At 47.2% G+C, this 21,001-nt stretch overlaps 1 protein-coding gene across 5 annotated transcripts in view; it reads left to right on the top strand.

Annotated features, from left to right (window-relative positions):
• LOC117554700 (sodium- and chloride-dependent betaine transporter-like) overlaps window positions 1-18,441 on the top strand; it is a 74,282-nt gene extending 55,841 nt beyond the window's left edge. For 3 of the 5 annotated variants that reach the window (XM_034229177.1, XM_034229175.1, XM_034229176.1), the window contains 5 exons: window positions 3,546-3,683; window positions 3,791-3,893; window positions 16,524-16,624; window positions 16,966-17,136; window positions 17,237-18,441. In XM_034229177.1, the coding sequence (XP_034085068.1) occupies window positions 3,546-3,683; window positions 3,791-3,893; window positions 16,524-16,624; window positions 16,966-17,136; window positions 17,237-17,356 (633 nt within the window). In that variant the 3' untranslated portion in view covers window positions 17,357-18,441. The remainder of the gene's footprint in view (window positions 1-3,545; window positions 3,684-3,790; window positions 3,894-16,523; window positions 16,625-16,965; window positions 17,137-17,236) is intronic. The other 2 variants (XR_004570307.1, XM_034229178.1) reach the window with 2 other exon arrangements.
• The last annotated feature ends 2,560 nt before the right edge of the window (window positions 18,442-21,001 follow it).

Genomic DNA, 21,001 nt, shown 5'->3' with positions numbered 1-21,001 from the left:
GATTTTACGGCCTTGCTTTCTCACCATCTCCTCAAATATCTCCTGAAGAGAGGATGGTGGAAGCATGCCAATTATTTTTCCAGCCCTTTTTATCAAGCTCTGGAGTTGTGATTTAGATTGAACTGACAAGTTACCAAACCATGTTGTGATGCCATAACGAATAATAGACTCAATTGCTGCCCTGTAGAACATTAACATGATGCATTTATCCACTCCATGAACCCTGAGCCGACGCAGAAAATGCAGGCGCTGGCTTATCTTTGAGCATACCTGATCCACCTAATGGGCCCAGCCTAACTGAGCATCAAAATAAATCCCCAAATATTTAAAACGTGTAACCTGCTCAACTCCCTCCCTGTTGATAAGGACGGGGCTGTGATCACCTACTGACTTGGGGTCAAAGATCATTTCCTTTGTTTTTTTAACATGTAACACCAGGTTGTGCGCCTCACACCACTTCACGACCTCTTCAATCTCAAGTTTATACATAGAAATGTTTGAGTCTCTAGTCAGTAGCCTAAGTATGGCTGTGTCATCAGAAACTTTATGATGTGGTTGTGTGTGTGCTGACTCCTACACTCATTTGTGTAGAGTGTGAAGAGAAGAGGAGAGCTAACGCAGCCTTGTGGTGCCCCTGTGCTTATGACCTGTGTGTCAGAGAGGGTCGAGTTTATTTTCACCTGCTGCTGTCTTTCAGTTAGGAAGGAGTGGTACCATCTGATTAAGTAAGGGTTCACATCCATCTGTTTGAGCTTTTTTAACATCATTTGGGGAAGAATAGTATTAAAAGCTGAGCTAAAGTCCATGAACATTAATCTAGCATAAGCTAAAGGATTTTCCAGGTGTTTTAGAATAAAGTGAGTTGTAGAGGTCAGAGCATCATCTGTACCTCTACCATTGCTGTACGCAAACTGGTAGGGGTCCAAGAGGTGTTGCACCTCAGTTCGCAAGTTCCCTACAATAATCCGTCCGAGTGACTTCATAACTATTGAGGTCAAAGCCACTGGTCTGAAGTCGTTGTTGTCATGTGGGCATGGTTTTTTTGCAACTGGTATGATGACAGCTTTCTTCCATATTTGAGGGATGCTTCCCGAGTCAGCAGAGAGCTAGAATAATGGACTCCAGGCAGGGGTGAGCTCGTCTGCAAACGTTTTCAGCAGGAGTGCCGAAATACCGTCTGGCCCACTGGCCTTCTTAGTATGCAGTTGTTTGAAAACCCTGGCCACAGCACTATCATCCATTATTCTTCTTCTATTGTGTATTGGGTCACAGGTTAAAGAGGTTGACAAGTTATTACATGCATCAATGTTAGAAGCAGAATTAATATCAAAACGTTTGTAGAAGTTGTTAAGTTAATTTGCTTTGTTAAGCTCATCCAGAACATGCATCTCCCTCTTGCCGGAGTTCAGATTTGTAATTTCTTTAACAGAGTCCCACAGTTCTTTCGAGTTCTTGGTTGAGAAAGCCTCTCGGCCTCTCAGACTATGTTGCTCTCGGGCTTCTTTAAGTTTCCCCTTTAGTTCTCTTTGAGCTCATCTCAGTTGTATTGCATCGTTCTTTTGAAAAGCGATATTTCTTCGTCGGATACACTGTTTAATATCCGATGAGACGTAGTCTTTATTGTTTGGATATATCCTAATGGTCTTTTTTGGCACAACAGTATCGACACAAAAATGAATGTAGTCTGTGATGGTCTCAGCGATGGTATCAGTGTCATTGTCCTGGTAGAATACTTCCCAATCTGTGGCCAGGAAGCAGCCACTTTTCTTTATGCTCATCCTGCCATAGACTGACAGTTTTAGAGACAGGTTTACTTCTCTTGATGTCAGCCTTAAAGGTGGGGATTAGCTGGACGGTGTTATGGTCCGAATTTGAAAGGGGGGTTCCAATCCGAGCAGCATACGCATCTTTGATGTTGCCATAACATTTGTCCAGTATGTTATTTCCGGGTGCCATTTTTTACGTATTGCTGGAATCCCGGAAGTGCTGGTTCTAGTTTACAGTGATTAAAATCTGCAATAACAAATATAGGTGCATCAGGTTTGTTCTTTAACTGCTCGTGAACGCAGTCCGCTACACGTGAGGCAGCCTTTGATGCGTTCCCATTGGGTGGGATGTAAACAGCACAGATACAAATTTTCCCATAGTCTCTAGGTAGGTAAAATGGTCTCAGACTTAGGCATAAGAGTTCGATATCGGGAGTGCACACAGTGTCTTTTGTTGTGTAATTGCTGCACCAAGAGTCCTTTATATAAGCGCAAATGCCTCCCCCCCTCACTTTCCCAGAGTTACTGTTCCTATCCATACGAACGTTTGAAAAGCCTTGTACCTGAACCAATGAGTCTGGGAAGTCTTCCTGAAGCCAGGTCTCAGTGAAAATCATCATGCATGACTCACGGTATTCGTTTAAGATCCTAGTGTTGAGGCGTAGCTCCTCCACCTTATTTCTAAGGGAACGGACGTTGCTGAAGAGTATTGATGGTAACGGCGGCTTATTGCATCTCCAGCGGAGTCGATGTTTAATGCCGCCTCTCCTCCCTCGTTTCCGCGGCCGTTTTAGCAGCTCCTCCGGGACATAGTCCAGCAGGCCCAGTTCCGGGACGGCTCTTCTCCGTAAGGACAGCAGACATTCCCTGTCATAGGGCCGCAGCACCTGCTCGCTTCCCACGGTTATCCCGGCGTTGGCTTCGCTTTGTAAACAGCGAATGCTAGATGTTATTAGCATTAGCAAAAACAGCACAGCAGTCCTCTTCCCCATCGTCATCTTGCCTTATTGTTCACTTATGTGAGCTTGCCAGGCTCCATAAAAAACAAACAAAACAACACAGCACACTTGACGAAAAGAAAAACTTGACAAAACAAACGTATAATGAATGAATGACTTAGAAGACAAACAAACATTCTCTCCCGATCCCGAGTCGCGTGCAGTGCCGCGCCTCCTCTGATTGGTCAGTTTGGAGCTAGTGCCTGATTGTGAATCAATTCTTACCGTTTCCACAATAGCCGGTCCTGGAAAATACAACACTACGACAAAATCATGAATGCAAACTTCAACAGCAGTGGACAGCGGAGGACACGAGCTAGCTCTCTAGTATTTGGTCCTCGCAATAGATTCAGAGGAAGTTGGAAGGGAGTACCAGATCGGAAGCCATTTTTCAGCAACTTCACTGGAGCAAATGGTCCATGTGTCCTGTAGTTTTCTTAGCAAAAGCAATAGATCACCAGTTCACTTGACAGGTACCATGTGTAACACATTCTTTGAACCAGACATTGTGCGACATCATTTTCTTCTGGTTTCTGTGGGAGAGTTAGATTTGGAATGACCACAATTTTGCAAGACCCATTATCCCAAAAATACTTCTTGTCTTTGTGTCATTGGTAAGAACATTGAGAGTATGCCATGCATAACACCTAGGCTTCAATGGTGATTGTACCTCCAGTATTCAGATAAGGCCCCATACTTCCTAAATCTTGTGAGCCATGTATGGAATGATAGTGAAAACCCAGCTAGGCTCATTACTTTTCTGTCTGCTTGTTTGTGTCAGTTTGCAGGTTTGGAAACGTTAACATCATCAATGATTGACATGTTCCCTGGACAGATGCGCAGACCTTGGCGCAGAGAAATTCTCCTCGTAGTCTTCAGCTCTTTCATCTTCCTGTTACAGATCACTCTCACCACACAGGTACTAAACAGGCTGGCATTCCCCCTCCCAAACACATTGGCTAATATTTAGCATGTTCTCATATGGGATGAGTATTTCATTGACATTATCTCTTCTGTGTTATCCAGGGAGGAGTATACCAGTTCGAGCTGATTGATTACTATGGTGCCAATGGGATATGTCTGCTATTTGTGTCTTTGGTCCAGTGTGTGGCTGTTGGCTGGGCCTTCGGTAAGTGCTATAAGTACCAAGGTTCAGTTATGCTTTAGTTAACCACATGCAATTTTAATATCCAGCTATACAGTATATCTAAAACGTTAATTTGTTAAAAGTACCAAACCTTTTTAGGAACCCTTTCTGTCTCTTAACCATAAAAACAATGGTCTTAATTTCACACACCTTATAATTTACATCCAGTGGCAACATGTAGAACCACCCTTAAAGTAGTGTACCTGTAATGTGGAGATGCGAAAGGGCAGATAGAAACTTTTCTGGAATCTCAGCTGGTTCATATTGATGATAACAGTGTCTTACCCACGCCAATAGTCCAGCACATATCCTTTCACAAACCACATGCTGCTCATTGACACTTGATTTTTCTCTACCTGAAAATGTATATACAGTGGGGCAAAAAAGTATTTAGTCAGCCACCAATTGTGCAAGTTCTCCCACTTAAAAAGATGAGAGAGGCCTGTAATTTTCATCCTAGGTACACTTCAACTATGAGAGACAGAATGGGGGGAAATAATCCAGGAAATCACATTGTAGGATGTTTAATGAATTAATTGGTAAATTCCTCGGTAAAATAAGTATTTGGTCACCTACAAACAAACAAGATTTCTGGCTCTCACAGACCTGTAACTTCTTCTTTAAGAGCCTCCTCTGTCCTCCACTTGTTAACTGTATTAATGGCACCTGTTTGAACTTGTTATCAGTATAAAAGACACCTGTCCACAACCTCAAACAGTCACACTCTAAACTCCACTATGGCCAAGACCAAAGAGCTGTCAAAGGACACCAGAAACACAATTGTAGACCTGCACCAGGCTGGGAAGACTGAATCTGCAATAGGTAAGCATCTTGGTGTGAAGAAATCAACTGTGGGAGCAATTATTAGAAAATGGAAGACATACAAGACCACTGATAATCTCCCTCGATCTGGGGCTCCACGCAAGATCTCACCCCGTGGGGTCAAAATGATCACAAGAACGGTGAGCAAAAATCCCAGAACCACACGGGGGGACCTAGTCAATGACTGTTACGGTGAGTGAAGCAAGCAGGACCCAAATGCAGATAACGCTGAAAAAAGCCTTTATTTCAAGGATAAAATAAAAATAACTAGGTCAAAACAGAACTCTCACCGGTGAACTCATTCACAAACAAAAGACGAACCAACACTGAACACAGGAAAAGACAAGACTAAATACAGGGAGGGGTAATCACAAGACGAGAAACAGCCGGGCAGGGGAGGAGAAACACAAGGGCCACAGGTGAACACAATGAGACACACCAGGGAAACTAACGACAGGAGGAAAAACACAGAGAGAGGGACCAGACAATAAACGAGGAAAACATGACAGGGAGAACTGAGGTTACCTACTGTAACCCCAGCTTCTATGAGTAAATGGCGCAGCCCTCTAAAGGCTATCGCTATTGGGTAATCCCCCTGCGCCCCCGCGCAGCACTGAAAACTTGTAGTCCACACCCACCCGCAAGGTGGGCCCCACCCTCGGGCTCCCTTCCGGTATAAATAGGAAGGAGGCCCGGCAATCTGCTCCCATACAAAATAACTTTTCTTCAGCTATTCGTAGAGCCAGTGGGGCCCCGCGCTTAGAGGGCTGCGCCATTTACTCATAGAAGCTGGGGTTACAGTAGGTAACCTCAGTTCTATTTCGTATATGGCTTCGCCCTCTAAGGCTATCGGTATTGGGTTAAGGGCGAAGCATGATGTAGTCTGCGCCCCACTGGGTCCGCCCGGCACTAGAAGCACAGACACACCTGCTCAATAACACCCCCTGCCTTTTGTGCCATGCGTAATGGCGCATCACCCTCCCTGGAACATAGCAAAACATGCCTGTCTTCCCGACGGGTCGAAGGCTGGGAACAATACATACCGGCCGCTGTGAGAAAGTAGAGATGAAGGTCCCACCTTGCCCAGCGATCATAGAGGGGGAACAGCAGCTCTCTGCGTGTCAGACAGGAAGGAGAGCGCCCAGCTGGCTCCCTGACGTCACTCACTCCGACAGGACACCCAGTACAGGGTGTGTCAGAGAGGAATGGGAGACATCTCTCAAATAAAAATGAACAAATGAATAGGGGGAAGACCAAGATGCAGCAGTGCAAATATCTTCCACTGACATTCCTCCGTGCAAAGCCGTGGAGGAGGAAAGTCCTCTGGTGGAGTGCGCATTGATGTTCTCCAGGGGCTCCACCCCAGAGGAGACATATGCCTGTGACACAGCCTCACACAGCCAGTGTGACAGCCGTTGTGCAGACAGAGGTTGCCCGATCGAGCGCTCTCTATAGTGCACAAACAGGTGCTGAGAACGGTGTCAGGCCGCCGTGCGCGCCACATAGCAGGACAGCGCGCGCACAGGACAGAGGAGATGAGACGTGGCTTCTTCCTCCGACCTGTGAGGAGGGGGAAAGAAGCCAGCCAGGGTGATCACTCTTGACCTAAAAGAGTTGTGATGACCTTAGGCATGAAGCCGGGTTAGGGCGTAAAATAGCTGAACTGCCATCTCCTTGGATCCGGAGACATGACGGAGCCACAGAGAGAGCAGACAAATCACTCACCCTTTTCTCTGATAAAGCCAAAAGCAGTACTAATTTGGCTGATAACAGTTTAAGGGGAACCTGATCAGGTTCAAATGGGGCTTTGCTTTAGTGCGCGTAACACCAAAGCCAAATCCCACTGAGGCGCCAGTGTGCATGACACAGGTCTGAGTCTCCATACTCCTCGCATACAACGGCTGCTGCGTTCTGCGAGCCCCTCTGTTAATTTTGCCGGGAATATACATTGCTCTGATGGGGAGCAACGTGTGTGCGCGCCCAGAACAGCAGCCACCTGGCTGCGTTCAGAAGCTGCGCAGATCGTACTCCTCCCTGGCGATTGAGGTAGGCTGCTTCCATAGCCGTGGCCTGTTGTCTGTGCAAATCAACACATGTTTGATTGTACATCCACGGGGCGACTCCCCCATTCTTTTCCGAGATTTAGAAAAATAGCGGGAGTAAAAACCGCGCAAGACACTGTTCCTGGGATGACAGGAGTGTTTCTTGTATCCCATGGAACTGCTGGGGGGAGAGGCTTCTCTGTGATGTGCCGTAATGGTCATCATGGTGACGAGCCACGCCATCGCCGCCGCTGCCCGTGAGGCAAAAGGGCTGCGAGGGAGTTTCCACACGTTGCATTTCACTCCGTCTCTCATCATGAGGCGCGTACACGCCCAGGGGATGAGAGGTGTGTGCAGTGCTGTCCACACGAGGCGTTATAACGGTGCTCGTGGATTTATTATGACCGTGTGTAGGAGGCATATCTGGGACAGAGGAATGCCGTGAGCTCTGCAGTTTATAAACCAATAGGTTAAAACCAGCAGGCTTCTGCCGCTAATGAACCACCTCTGGAGTGTCCCCCTGTTGGAAGAGAACCAAGGGGATCATCACGTGACAGGCTGACGCCAACGCCGAGCAGCTGCGTCACGGAGAGGGCTGTGTGGGTTGTGACATGCCGGAGGAGAGCTGTCAGTTCCTCCACTTGCTGCCGCGAGAGCCGCGCTCTGCTGCTGGCTGAGTTTAATTCCACTCCAGATAAACGTTTGTCTCCTCTGCTGATCAGCCTGCTCATCCATCTGTCCATCAGACCCACGCGCTGCCACTCTGAGAAAAACTCTGAGAGCGGGCCCACGTGCTCGAGATGTGTTTTTTTGGTCGTCATGGTGACGAGCCACGCCAGCCCCTGCCGCCCCTGCCTCTGAGGCAACCCAAGGTGTGCTGGGACCGAAAGGACTGCGCGGGGGCCTCCACACGCTGCGTCTCACTCCGATTCTCATCATGAGGCGCGTACACGCTCAGGAGATGGATGGAGGTGTGTGCAGTGCTGCCCACATGAAGCGTTATAACGGCGCTCATGGGTTTATTAAGGCCGTGTGTACGAGGCGTATCTCGGACAGAGGAATGCCGCGAGCTCTGTAGTTTATTAACCAACAGGTTAAAACCAGGCTTCTGCAGCGAGCCCTGCTGTCTACTAATCAACAGATTAGTTGCAGCCGGCTTAATTAGCGCGCTCTGAAATGTATTAACCGACAGGTTAAAACCAGGCTTTAGCAACGAGCCTTGCTGGCTATTAACCGACAGGTTATAGGCAGCTGGTTTACACAGGGCGTGAGGCAACCCCAGGTGGGCTTGGACCGAAAGGGCTGCGCGGGGGCCTCCACACGCTGCGTCTCACTCCGACTCTCATCATGAGGCGCGTACACGCTCAGGGGATGGATGGAGGTGTGTGCAGTGCTGCCCACATGAGGCGTTATAATGGCGCTCATGGGTTTATTATGAACGTGTGTAGGAGGCGTGTCTCGGACAGAGGAATGCCGCGAGCTCTCCAGGTTATTAACCGAGGTTAAAACCGGCAGGCTTCTGCAGCGAGCCCTGCTGTCTACTTAATCAACAGATTAGTGGCAGCCGGCTTAATTAGCGAGCTCTGCAGTTTATTAACCGATAGGTTAAAACCAGCAGGCTTCTGCAGCAAGCCATGGCGCCATGGCGCCGTGGTGCTGCGGGCGCTGCCGCTGGGGGCACTCAGCCTGGAATACTGCTCATTCCCCCGTTCTGGCTTCTCTGTGATGTGCTGTAATGGTCGTCATGGTGACGAGCCACGCCATTGCCCTCGCCGCTGCTGCCCGTGAGGCGAAAGGGCTGCGAGGAAGCCTCCACACGCTGCGTTTCACTCCAGCTGTCATCATGAGGCGTGTACACGCTCAGGGGATGAGTGGAGGTGTGCGCAGTGCTGTCCACATGAGGCTTTATAATGGCGCTCATGGGTTATTATGACTATTATTATGTGTTTAGGAGGCGTATCTCGGACAGAGGAATGCCGCGCGCTCTGCAGGTTATTAACCGATAGGTTAAAACCAGCAGGCTTCTGCAGGGAGCCCTGCTGTCTACTTAATCAACAGATTAGTGGCAGCTGGCTTAATTACCGGCTCTGCTTCCTCGGAGGCTCTCGCGGAGCAGACCAGGAGCGGGGGAGCCTCACTCTCCTTTGACTCGCCGCCGGGCGAAGACCGCGGCTCTCAGGGGGCCGGGCTCGAGGGTGAAGACCGCGGCTCTCAGGGGGCCGGGCTCGAGGGTGAAGATCGCGGCTCTCAGGGGGCCGGGCTCGAAAGTGCTGACGGGACAGCTCCGGACGCCGGGCAGGACCCGGAGCCGGTGGGATAGGCTTCGGCAGGATCCCCCACTGAAGAGGACCAGGAGTTGGCCGGACCCCCGGCGAGACAGGTGATGGCGGGACCTCCAACGGAACAAGACATGGGATTGGCAGGACCCCCCACGGAAGAGGACCAGGAGTTGGCAGGACAGGTGATGGCGGGGCCTCCAACGGAACAGGACAAGGGGTTGGCAGGACCACCGGCAGAAGAATTGTCGGCGGGATCCCCAGAGGAACAGGACATAGGGTTGGTAGGACCCCCGGCAGAAGAGTAGTCGGCGGGACCTCCAACGGGACTGGACATGGAGCTGACAGGACCCCCAGCGGAACCCCCAATGGGACAGGACATAGGGTTGGCAGGACCCCCGACAGGAGAGTAGTCGGCGGGACCTCCAACGGCACAGGACATAGGATTGGCAGGACCTCCAGCGGAACCTCCAAGGGCACGGTCATATGATTGGCAGGACCCCCGGCAGGAGAGTAGTCGGCAGTACCTCCAACGGCACAGGACATAGAGTTGGCAGGACCCCCGGCAGAGGAGTAGTCGGCGGAGCCTCCAACGGGACAGGACATGGAGTTGGGTGGACCCCCAGCAGAACCTCCAAGGGACCAGGACATTGGGTAGGGACTTGAGAGGAGACTCGAGAGGAGACTAGAGAGGGGACTCGAGAGGGGACCTGAGATGAGACTCGAGAGGAGACTTGATAGGGGAACCAAGGGGGAACTAGATAGGGGACTTGAGAGGGGACTTGAGAGGGGACCCGAGGAGGGACTAGAGGAGGGAACTTGAGAGGTGACTTGAGAGGGAACTCGAGAGGGAACTTGAGAGGGAACTTGAGAGGGAACTCGAGAGGTGACTTGAGAGGGGACTTGAGAGGTTACTTGAGAGGGGACTCGAGAGGGAACTTGAGAGGTGACTCGAGAGGGGACTTGAGAAGAAACTGGAGAGGGGACTCGAGAGGGAACTTGAGATGGGACTAGAGTAGGGACTTGAGAAGGGACTAGAGGTGGGACTAGAGATGGGACTAGGGAAGGGACTAGAGGAGGGACTTGAGAAGGGAATTGAGTAGGGACTAGAGATGGGACTAGAGAAGGGACTTGGGAAGAGAGGAGGGACTAGGGAAGGGACTAGAGAGGGGACTAGAGAAGGGACTCGAGATGGAACTCGAGAGGTGACTCGAGAGAGAACTCGAGAGGTGACTTGATAGGGAACTCGAGAGGTGACTTGAAAGGAGGCTTGAGAGGGGACTCGAGAGGTGACTTGAGAGTGGACTCGAGAGGTGACTTGAGAGTGGACTCGAGAGATGACTTGATAGTGGACACGAGAGGTAACTTGAAAGGAGGCTTGAGAGGGAACTCGAGAGGTGACTTGAGAGGGGACTCGAGGGGGGACTTGAGAGGAGACTCGAGAGGTGACTTGAAAGGAGACTCGAGGGGGTACTTGAGAGGAGACTCGAGAGGTGACTTGAAAGGAGACTCGAGAGGGAACTTGAGAGGGGACTCGAGAGGGAGATGGAGATGTGGCTTGAGAGGGAACTTGAGAAGGAACTTGAGAGGAGACTTGAGACGATCGGTTCGCCAACAGAACACGGGGGGCTGGAGTCGGCCGGAATGCCGACAGGGCACGGGGAGCTGGCGTCGGCCGGTACGCCGACAGGACACGGGGAGCTGGCGTCGGCCGGAGACGAGGGGCTGGACTCGAAACCATGGCTGCTGGGGCCAGGACTGAGGCTGGAACCATGGCTGCTGGGGCCGGAACCATGGCTGCTGGGGCTGGAACCATGGCTGCTGGGGCCAGAACTGGGACTGGAACCATGGCTGCTGGGGCCTTTACTGGAGCCGGAACCATGGCTGCTGGGGCCAGAACAGGGGCTGGAACCATGGCTGCTGGGGCCTGTACTGGAGCCCAAAGCATGGCTTCTGTGGCTAGGGCTGCTAGCCTGGACCTGCGACTCCTTCTCTTAGGAGCCTTTTGGAGAGACGAGTTCCAGAGAACGGCTCTTGAACAGGAGCAGGAACTGGGGCAGAAGCAAGGGTTGACTCCAGACGGAACACACCGATGCGTGTAGTGTCATTATGGGAATTGGGAGGCAGGGAGCCAGCATGGCTGGGGCTAGCAGGCAGGGGATAACACACCAAGAGGAAATCCAAAATCCAGCCAGGTAAGAATTTCACCAAGCCTGGCTTCTCCGTAGCCATTTGGCGCGCCTCTGCCAGTGCTGCCTCTCGCTGCTGAACCCCGGACGCTCCCCTCCATCGATCAGAGCAGTTAGCCAAAAAAAGGAAAAATCCAATAATTCCTGCTCAAAAGGATTTGCTGGGCCCATATTTGGTTGGTTCGTACTGTTACAGTGAGTGAAGCAAGCAGGACCCAAATGCAGATAACGCTGAAAAAAGCCTTTATTTCAAGGATAAAATAAAAATAACTAGGGCAAAACAGAACTCTCACCGGTGAACTCATTCACAAACAAAAGACGAACCAACACTGAACACAGGAAAAGACTAAATACAGGGAGGGGTAATCACAAGACGAGAAACAGCCGGGCAGGGGAGGAGAAACACAAGGACCACAGGTGAACACAATCAGACACACCAGGGAAACTAACGACAGGAGGAAAAACACAGAGAGAGACAATAAACGAGGAAAACATGACAGGGAGAACCGAACAGCAAAATAAACCCAAACCAAGAACATACAAAACTAAAAACGTGACATATCATAAGAATCCTGACAATTGTGAAGTAAAACTTCTTTGCAGCAATGTTGAGCCAATCATGAAATGAGGGAAACTGGATTCGCCTGTCAATACACTGATATTTATTGAGAGACAAACGGCCGGAGGATTAACAAAGCAACTCGCACTGTTCCATGCAAGCTGCCAAAATTAACTCAAAACACAAAAGACAGAAACATCTCTATATATCTTTTAAAGGAGGGGTCCAAACAGCCCGCCTTTTCCCCTAATCGATTACAGATGAACAGACAAAGAAACTCTGTCTGAGCGGGCAGTAAACCCCTCCCCCACACAGAGAAAGAGTAGTCACTCGTGAAGTTTCTCAGGTCAGCTAAGCATCAGACTAAAATATTCCTTTACAACAATGACCTGCAGAGAGCTGGGACCAAAGTAACAAAGGCTACCATCAGTAACACACTATGCCGCCAGGGACTCAAATCCTGCAGTGCCAGACGTGTTCCCCTGCTTAAGCCAGTATATGTCCAGGCCCGTCTGAAGTTTGCTAGAGAGCATTTAGATGATCCAGAAGAGGATTGGGAGAATGTCATATGGTCAGATGAAACCAAAATATAACTTTTTGGTAAAAACTCAACTAGACGTGTTTGGAGGAGAAAGAATACTGAGTTGCATCCAAAGAAGACCATACCTACTGTGAAACATGGGGGTAGAAACATCATGATTTGGGGCTGTTTTTCTGCAAAGGGACCTCTGTCATTGCCAACAAAGGGTATATAACAAAGTATTGAGATGAACTTTTGTTATTGACCAAATACTTATTTTCCACCATAATTTGCAAATACATTCTTTAAAAATCAGACAGTGATTTTCTGGGTTTTTTTTTTCTCATTTTGTCTCTCATAGTTGAGGTATACCTAGGATGAAAATTACAGGCCTCTCTCATATTTTTAAGTGGGAGAACTTGCACAATTGGTGGCTGACTAAATACTTTTTTGCCCCACTGTATATAGGACAGGGGTGGGGAACCTTTCTCCTCTCAAGGGCCATTTACATTTTGTCAACATCCTCCGAGGGCCGTACAAATGATTAACCTCTGCTTAAAAATACTAAAATCACAGCCCATTAATTTTGCCTTTCTTTCATGCTGTGCAAAGAAAAAGCAACCTCTTAATCCAGATATCTTACCATGACTCGCGTATGCATGCACATGCACGGTTGTGGCATGACCACCAAAACAGAAAGATATGGACACAAGATGTGTGCAAATGTATTTAGTTTCCTATCCATGTGAACTTGATTTAAGTGGGGGGGGTACCTAACCTCCTCTAGGTGGGTCCGGGGGACATGCTCCCCCGGGAAGATTTTTTTAAATGTTGAATTTAATACCATCAATCTTGTGCACTTTGAGAGCAAAATTAAGAGATATATGGATACATCTCTCAACACCCATATGAAACAGAACTTTCTTTTTCTTTATGGATATTTTACAAATCACTCTCCTTTTAAACTGTATTCTTGTTTATTAATAACAACTTTTTTTTACTGTCATATAGTATTTTATACCTGTTTACTTTATTCTCTTATTTTTTTATAACTATAATGATCATATAAAGATGTGCCTTTACCTCACTGGTTGTAGAAAAAGCTTCTTATATGTGTTAGCATAGCTAGCTAACCAGAGGCTAATAACAACAAAGTTATTGACTGTATGATCAGTATGACAGATGAACAGAGCTTACAACTAAAGACACAGCCACGCAAAAACTGCGGCTTGTGTACGGCTCCTTATGGGTACTGCAATTTCTGAAGTGCCGGAGCGGCGTTCTGGTGCTCTCCGTCAGAACTGCACCCCTGTCAAACGAGACATATACCACGTGATGACACGTTTGTGTTCAACGACCCTGACCGTGGCCAGGAAAAACAGGCACTCGCTTGTTTAATTATTTTGCGGTCTAGAGTTCTTTAATTGTTTTATTTTTTGCGTGTGTTTATAAATTACCTCGAGGGCCGTACCCAGTGGCGGCTGGTGGAAAATATTTTTGGTGGGGCTGTTGATATAGTGAGTAAAACATTTTTTTTTGGGAAAAATGACCCCTTAAATTAGGACTTCTGGTGATGTAATGGCGCGTTTCCAGATGCAGCGCGGAGCTCGCTTTAAGCGTGCCGAGCCGTGCGGGGCCCCGTTTTTGGTTGCGTTTCCACTTGGCCTAGTACCGGCTAGCGGGTCCTAATTCACAGTTTTTCTGGCCCCATAAAATCGTGGTTCTAGGGTCAGGAACAACCAGGCTGAGTCGGGCTGAGTATGCTAAACTAGAGAGAGAATCGCTGGCAAGGGGGCTACAACTACAACAAGATGAACATATTTTACCGTGATTTAATTGTAATACACGTTTCAAAATGATGCCGAATTAACAACATACTGATACCGGTTAGTAAAAACCATGAATTAACGCTTTGACAAGTCTGCAGACAGACGGCAGGCGAAAAACCCTTTTAAAATGCTTGTTTTCTAAATGGAGCTTGGCTAAGCTAACGTTATATATGCTCCGACCGTCCACACTCACAACAACGGTTGATACAGACATAAATAAACCAGCGACTGTATTCTCCATGACACAGACAGTCTGTGGTTTGTACTTGTTTAACTTTTGTCTAGTTTCTGAACAGATCGTATCTGTCCCCGGCTGTTTGCAGAGCAAGCATGGGAAACAAAAGACAGCATTTACCTGTTTGCATCCAGCTAGCCATGCCTTTCTGGTGTACCAGCTACGTGAGAAGCCTCGTTGATACGTTTTGTCTTTTTCACGAGCTTGCTGCGATATATACAAATCGGGTTGGTCCGGTCCAAGGTCTTTAAGCAACAGTTTATCTCCCAAACTTCTCCTTTCGAAAGGATTGGAGATTAGCTCTTGAACGGAATTGGGCGGGGACTCCACCTGCACATGAAGCCATCCTCATCAACTACTGCCGTACTGCGTCACCCCACCGGATACGAGTCACTAGTGTCCAAACTACTCACAGACTGGACCGGGCGCTGACATTGGTGCCCGGTGATCATCAGATTTGACGACGCTGATTGGCTGAAATTATGTTTCGGCATCATAGTTTACAGATAGCAACAGTCAGCTGCTAGTGGCTGCTGCTGCACTGGTTGAGGGCTCCTTTCTTACCGCCCAGACGAGAGAGGGTAATACCATAGACTGTATAAAGGTAATGACACATGGGCAAGGCCAGGCAGAAAACATGTGACTTATCAGCAGTGTTGGGACTAACGCCGTTATTTTTGGAAGTAACTAGTAGGTACTCTAACGCATTACTTTTTAAATTCAGTAACTCAGTTACCGTTCCTACATGGTGCGTTACTCCGTTAGTTTTTTTTATATAGTCAACAGCCAGGCGAACAGAGATGAGAACTGTACTTAGGTACAGTACTTGAGTAAATGTACTTAGATACTTCCTGTGTCACATGCGGAGACAGGCTGTGGGCGTGTTTGTGTTGTTTACTAACAAGACTATCATGGCGGCGGCGGAGCTCAAGTCTAGTTTCTCCACCTGGAGATATTCTCACTATTTCACTTTTGTCGAGCACAAAGAAAATAACGTTTTAGTTAAATGTAAGTTGTGTCTTGGCGGGTCAAAGATCCTATCTACTGCCGAAACCAGTAATTCAAATCTCTTAAAACAAATGCAAAAACAACATGCTGGGACGAAGCTAGTAGCTAAGACCACAGAGACTCAGCCGACGCCACTCCACCTCCACCTAAGCAACAGCGGCTGGATTTTAACCAAAGGACTGCTGGCCAGGGAAAAGTCGATAAAGCCATTGCACGGTATGTTGTAGAACACATGCAGGCTATTGCTACAGTGGAGTCACCCGCTTTCAGGGAGCTAGTTAGCATGATAGCATGTCCGGGCGGCACACGGCATATGGGACGGAAAACTTTTTCCAACTACCTGGAGAAAGAATATACAAAAATGGAAAGCCAGCTAATATCGATGCAATCCAGATTGCATATAATGCATGTCAAGTTGATCAACAGATTGTATTATTCTCCAATGCAATAACAGTACTGAAATGAAGGCTATAAGGGCATTAATGGGAGCCCCTTTTTTAAGTAACTAAAACGTTACTTTTCACAGTAACGCATTACTTTTTGGTGTAAGTAACTAGTAAAGTAACTGAGTTACTTTTGAAATGAAGTAACTAGAAATGAGCACAACACTGCTTATCAGTAACTTTAGACATCGTCGTAACACAATTTTAAACGAGATTTTATTGTAGATTATACATTTGACTGATACCAATTATATAATATTTACCTTGTTTATTAAAAATAAAATAAACAATGTTTTTTTTAAAATATATATTTTTAATTTTGTATGTGGGAAGAGGTGGGGCGGCGCCCCTAGCGCCCCTATGGGCCGGCCGCCACTGGCCGTACTAAAGGGTCTCGCGGTCCATATACGGCCCGGAGGCCGGAGGTTCCCCACCCCTGATATAGTAGATCATTTTTTAGATAAATCTGTCTTTGCCTGTTGTACTGTAGTTATCTGTACATACAATCATTTTTTGATTTGGTCTATTAGCCTTAAATTGTCTCATGTTAGTTTTAGGGCTTCATAAAAAATGTTTGTGTTCCAATAAGTTGTTAAATGCCAATCCATTGGTGTGACGTACATCGTTATTTTACAGCAGGAGGTCCTGTCCTTTTAAAATGTTACTAACAAACAGTTTTAATAATGCAGGGGCTGAGAGGATATGTGATGCACTTGAAGACATGACGGGACAGAGGCCGGGGGTTTTCTACACTGTGTGCTGGCGTTACGTCACCCCTCTGATCTGCACTGTGAGTTACACACAAGTCTGAAAGAAAGTAGAATGCATACTTTTGATTAATACAACTATAGTGAAGTGAACTATAGTGCACACACAATTGTAGGCCCAAATAAACACTCTCAGCCCTTTTAGAAATCTTTCTATGACAACTAAATCTTGACAATATATCACCGCTGTTGTATGACAGACTAGATTAGCCCCCTTGGATCGTACTGCCTATTTGGGCTACCTCTAATTTGTTAAAACAGGGATGTATGTTTGAAAGGGAGGAATACCTACCTAAATGTCGGTAGACTGTGTCAAAAATATTCCACAGAACAATGATTTTTTTTCCTCTGCTTTTCCTTCAAGGTTTTCTTCATTGGCTTCTTTCTGAATTTCCAGCCTCTGAAAACAAGCGACGGCTCTGTGTACCCAAACTGGGCCAACAACCTGGGCTGGGCCATAGCCTTCTCCTCTTTGGTCACAATACCCATCTGTGCTGTCAGCAAGTTCTACTTCACAGAGGGCTCTTTCAGACAAGTAAGAGCACCAACACAACCCGCTTACAGTTTTTCTGCTTTATTATTGGTTTTCAATATTATTCTGTTTGTCTTTTGTCCATTTTTTCTGTCCTCAACAGCGTCTGTTGGTGCTGTGGCATCCTGTTAGTGATCCTGTTGGTCCCAAAACAAAAGAAGAACGTTCCCTGAATGAGACAGAAATGAAGTCGTTGTCCGCCCCTTTCCCTGACATGTTATGAGTCAGGAGCCGGGGCGGACTGGGACATCGTCTGACTGGCACACTTCAGTACCGGCCCATTGGCCAGTCCGCCCCTGATAGTATGTATCGATGATGCATGTCTGTTAAAGTGGACAACATTTGAGTTTCTTAAGTCACCATGTGGAGTTTACATTCACTCTTTCATAGCAAAATACATAGTTTGTATTTTGATGCCTATTAAACGTGTCCATTTACTAACCTCATAAGATGTTGGTAGAAGTTGAAAGAAACATTTATTAAATTCATAGTTGGGTGCTGACATTCTTCCTCATGCCTTTAATTGGCATGTGACTTAAATTATCCTGCTACCAGTTGTGTGAAGCAGTGTAAAACCAGCAGAAGGAATTTTTATCTTGCTTACTAACAACACGTTTGGGCCTTTTCTAGGCATTTTATGACTATTGGAGTATGATTGGTTGGTAGTAGTTGGGTTCTGGCAAGCTGGGTTTCTTAAGTGCTGGAGTGAAGGATGGGAGAGAGAACCGTAGCACAACCCTTGAGAACCCTATCCTTGATGCCAATGAGGAAAACTCTATCCACATTGTCTCATGGGGTCTCCCTTCAAGGATTGATTTCAACATCGGCACACTACTTATTGACTTTATGTAGTTCAAACGCTTATGTCTTAGTTCTTCTGGTTTAGCACTAGCAACATTAAAACAATATATTTGATTAGAGATCATTTACAGCTACTCTGCGATGATTGCATGGTTTTTCAGTTCGACATCCATCCTCTGTTAGTGACTGGTGGATGATGCATGACAATGGCCCAAAATCTGTTTAGAGTCTTGTGTTATAGACGGCACCTGCTATGAGGAACTATGAAAAGTACCGAAATATATCAGCAGCGAACATTTTCTATTTAGTTTGTGAACATAATCTATCTACCTGCTTATCTTTCTTACAGTGCAGACGCTTTTCTGCTTGCTCTTGCCTCTGCTTACTTTTTATGCTGATTTTCCTATTCTTATTCTCTGAAAACTTCGAGCAGCGACTCCTGGACATTAACTTATCACTGGGACAGTTCATCTTCGTAAATAGACGGAGGGTCTCAGCCATATTTCAACATTTTTACGACGACGTCATCTTACAATAGCGTGGCCTAGCAACAGCTAAAGCCTGGTAGGCTACTGCTATTTAGCTAGTTGGTAGCAAAATGCCTCCGTTCTCTACAGATGACTTCCAGAAACTTATAGAGAAGATGGCTGTGTTGGAAATGAAAATGCAACGGTTGGAAGTTAACGTGGAAGTGAATGGACTATGTCGTGGGAATGACACGACTTTACCAGTGTTGCAAAATAATGGAGAAGGGTATGCTAACTCACAGCTAGTTAGCAGCTACAAGGATTCCAAGGAACAGGAGGGCTGTGTACCGGGTAATAAATCTACAAGTGGTAGTCCTCCCTGGAACTCTCTGGGTGCAAAGCCTAAGAGTAAATCATTTCCATGGGATTTGGGAGGACGGATAACAGGCAGAGCCCAGAGCTCCGAAATCTGTGATGCGACCGGCTGGCCTGCATTGTTATCACCCAGGAAGAGCGCCTCTTCAACCCCTATTCATACTAGGAAACAGCAGTGGACAGCTGCTAAAGGGAGAATTACAAACAATCCTCCTAAACCACCAAGTGTGCCAATCCAGAACAGATACGCTCCGCTGACCGAGAACCGGAGATCTGATGACCTGGATAACCTGTCCTCTTCACGCAGCAGGGTAAGGACCAATAGCTACTCTAAAAGTAAAAGGCTAGAGGGAAAGCTAACGACTGGGCCTGAAACTCTGATTGTGGGTGACTCTGCTGTAAGAGATGTAAAAGGTCTGTGTAATAAGAACAACACCAAAGTACTCTGTTTTCCCAAGGATGTGGTCTCTGACTCGGCTGAGAAGATCCTGCATATTGGGGCTGAACATCCGACTGTGAAGAATGTGGTACTGCACATTGGAACAAATGATGTTGTGAAACAACAGTCAGAAGTGCTGAAAGAAGACTTTAAATGTTTGTTGGAAACTGCCAGCTCTCTAAATGCAGAGGTGTTCATCAGTGGCCCTCTACCGCCAGTCAGAAGAGGAGTGGAGAGATTCAGCAGATTGTTTGCACTGAACACCTGGCTTTCAACGGCCTGTACTGACCATTCTGTTCATTTTATTGACAATTTTAACTTTTTCTGGGATCGCAGACATCTTTTCAAGGCAAATGGAGTTTGCCTGAACAAGTCAGGAGTGAAATTGTTTATCTCTAACATATTCAACTGCCTGCGTCATCAATCTGTTCCCTCTGCCAAGGACAAGCGGCAAGTGGAATCAAAACAGGAGAAAGACACAACACATCACGCAGAAAACCCTGAAGAATTATCACTGCACCCGCCTGAGGAATGTTCTGATTATGGGAGACCTATGAGACAAATGGAGGAGTCTCCACTGCCCGTCACCCCCCCCCCCCCCCCCCTGTCAACGCCTTTGAGGATACTCCGTTCACCCTTTCACCCTCGCCCACCCTCGTGGAGATCGATGAACACACAAAGGAGATACAGAGGGTTGGCACCGATTCCTTCCTGGAGTTCAAAGACCAAACGAAGGCGATACGCAGGGCTGGCACCATGTCCTTTACCCCCGCTCCTCAACGACGCCCACCAAAATCACCGCGGAGACGCGCACCATCTCCCCCGTCCTCATCACCGCGCCTACGTCAACCACCTCCCCCCCCTGGCAGTATGTCCTCTACCCTCGCACCATCTCCCCCGTCTCCATCACCGTGCCTACGTCGACCACCTCCCCTCCCTTCGAGGGGGCATCTGCAGTCTCCGAAGCCTGATAAGGATGTGTGTGTACAAAACACAACAAACTCTTACTGATATGTGATGGGTCCAGGCTCAAGGGCGTATGGCACTCTCAACTCTTTCCAGGACATGTCGGGGCCCTGCCTGCCAGTAGCTTTGCCGATATCTGTGTTGATAGGTAATAGATTAAGAGCGGTGAATCATAGAAACAGGAAGCGCTCAAACGTTTGTGTGAGTGTATCTAATTTAGCAGTGATTCCATGTCAGCCACAGCTTGTTACAAAAAACATGACTGATAGTGTGTTTAACAAACTTAAACTAGCTTTATTAAATGTCAGGTCTTTGGCAGGAAAAACATTTTTAATCAATGATTTTATCACTGAGCACAATCTCGATTTTATGTTTTTAACAGAAACTTGGATTGAACAAAATAACAGTGCAGCTGTTCTTATCGAATCAACCCCTCCCAACTTTAGTTTTATGAGTCAGGAAAGAATGCATAAGAAAGGGGGTGGAGTTGCTATTCTGTTCAATGATTCCCTTCAATGCAGGAAGACATCGTATGGAAACTTTGATTCTTTTGAATATGTGGCCCTTCGGCTGAAATGCTCCTCTCGAGCTCTGTTCCTAAATATCTATAGACCACCCAAATACTGTGCGAGCTTTTTTGATGACTTTACTGAACTGCTGTCTATAGTGTGTATTGACTTTGACCGTCTAGTCATTGTTGGTGATTTTAACATCCATGTTGACAACCCCCAGGACAGAGGGGCTAAAGAACTGTTTTGTGTTCTTGATAGCTATGGACTGACTCAGCATTTGACGGAGCCCACGCACAATAAGGGGCACA

This window comes from Gymnodraco acuticeps, unplaced genomic scaffold (genome assembly GCF_902827175.1).
Source record: "Gymnodraco acuticeps unplaced genomic scaffold, fGymAcu1.1, whole genome shotgun sequence".
Classification (NCBI taxonomy): Eukaryota; Metazoa; Chordata; class Actinopteri; order Perciformes; family Bathydraconidae; genus Gymnodraco; species Gymnodraco acuticeps.
This window is presented reverse-complemented; position numbering and strand designations above follow the sequence as displayed.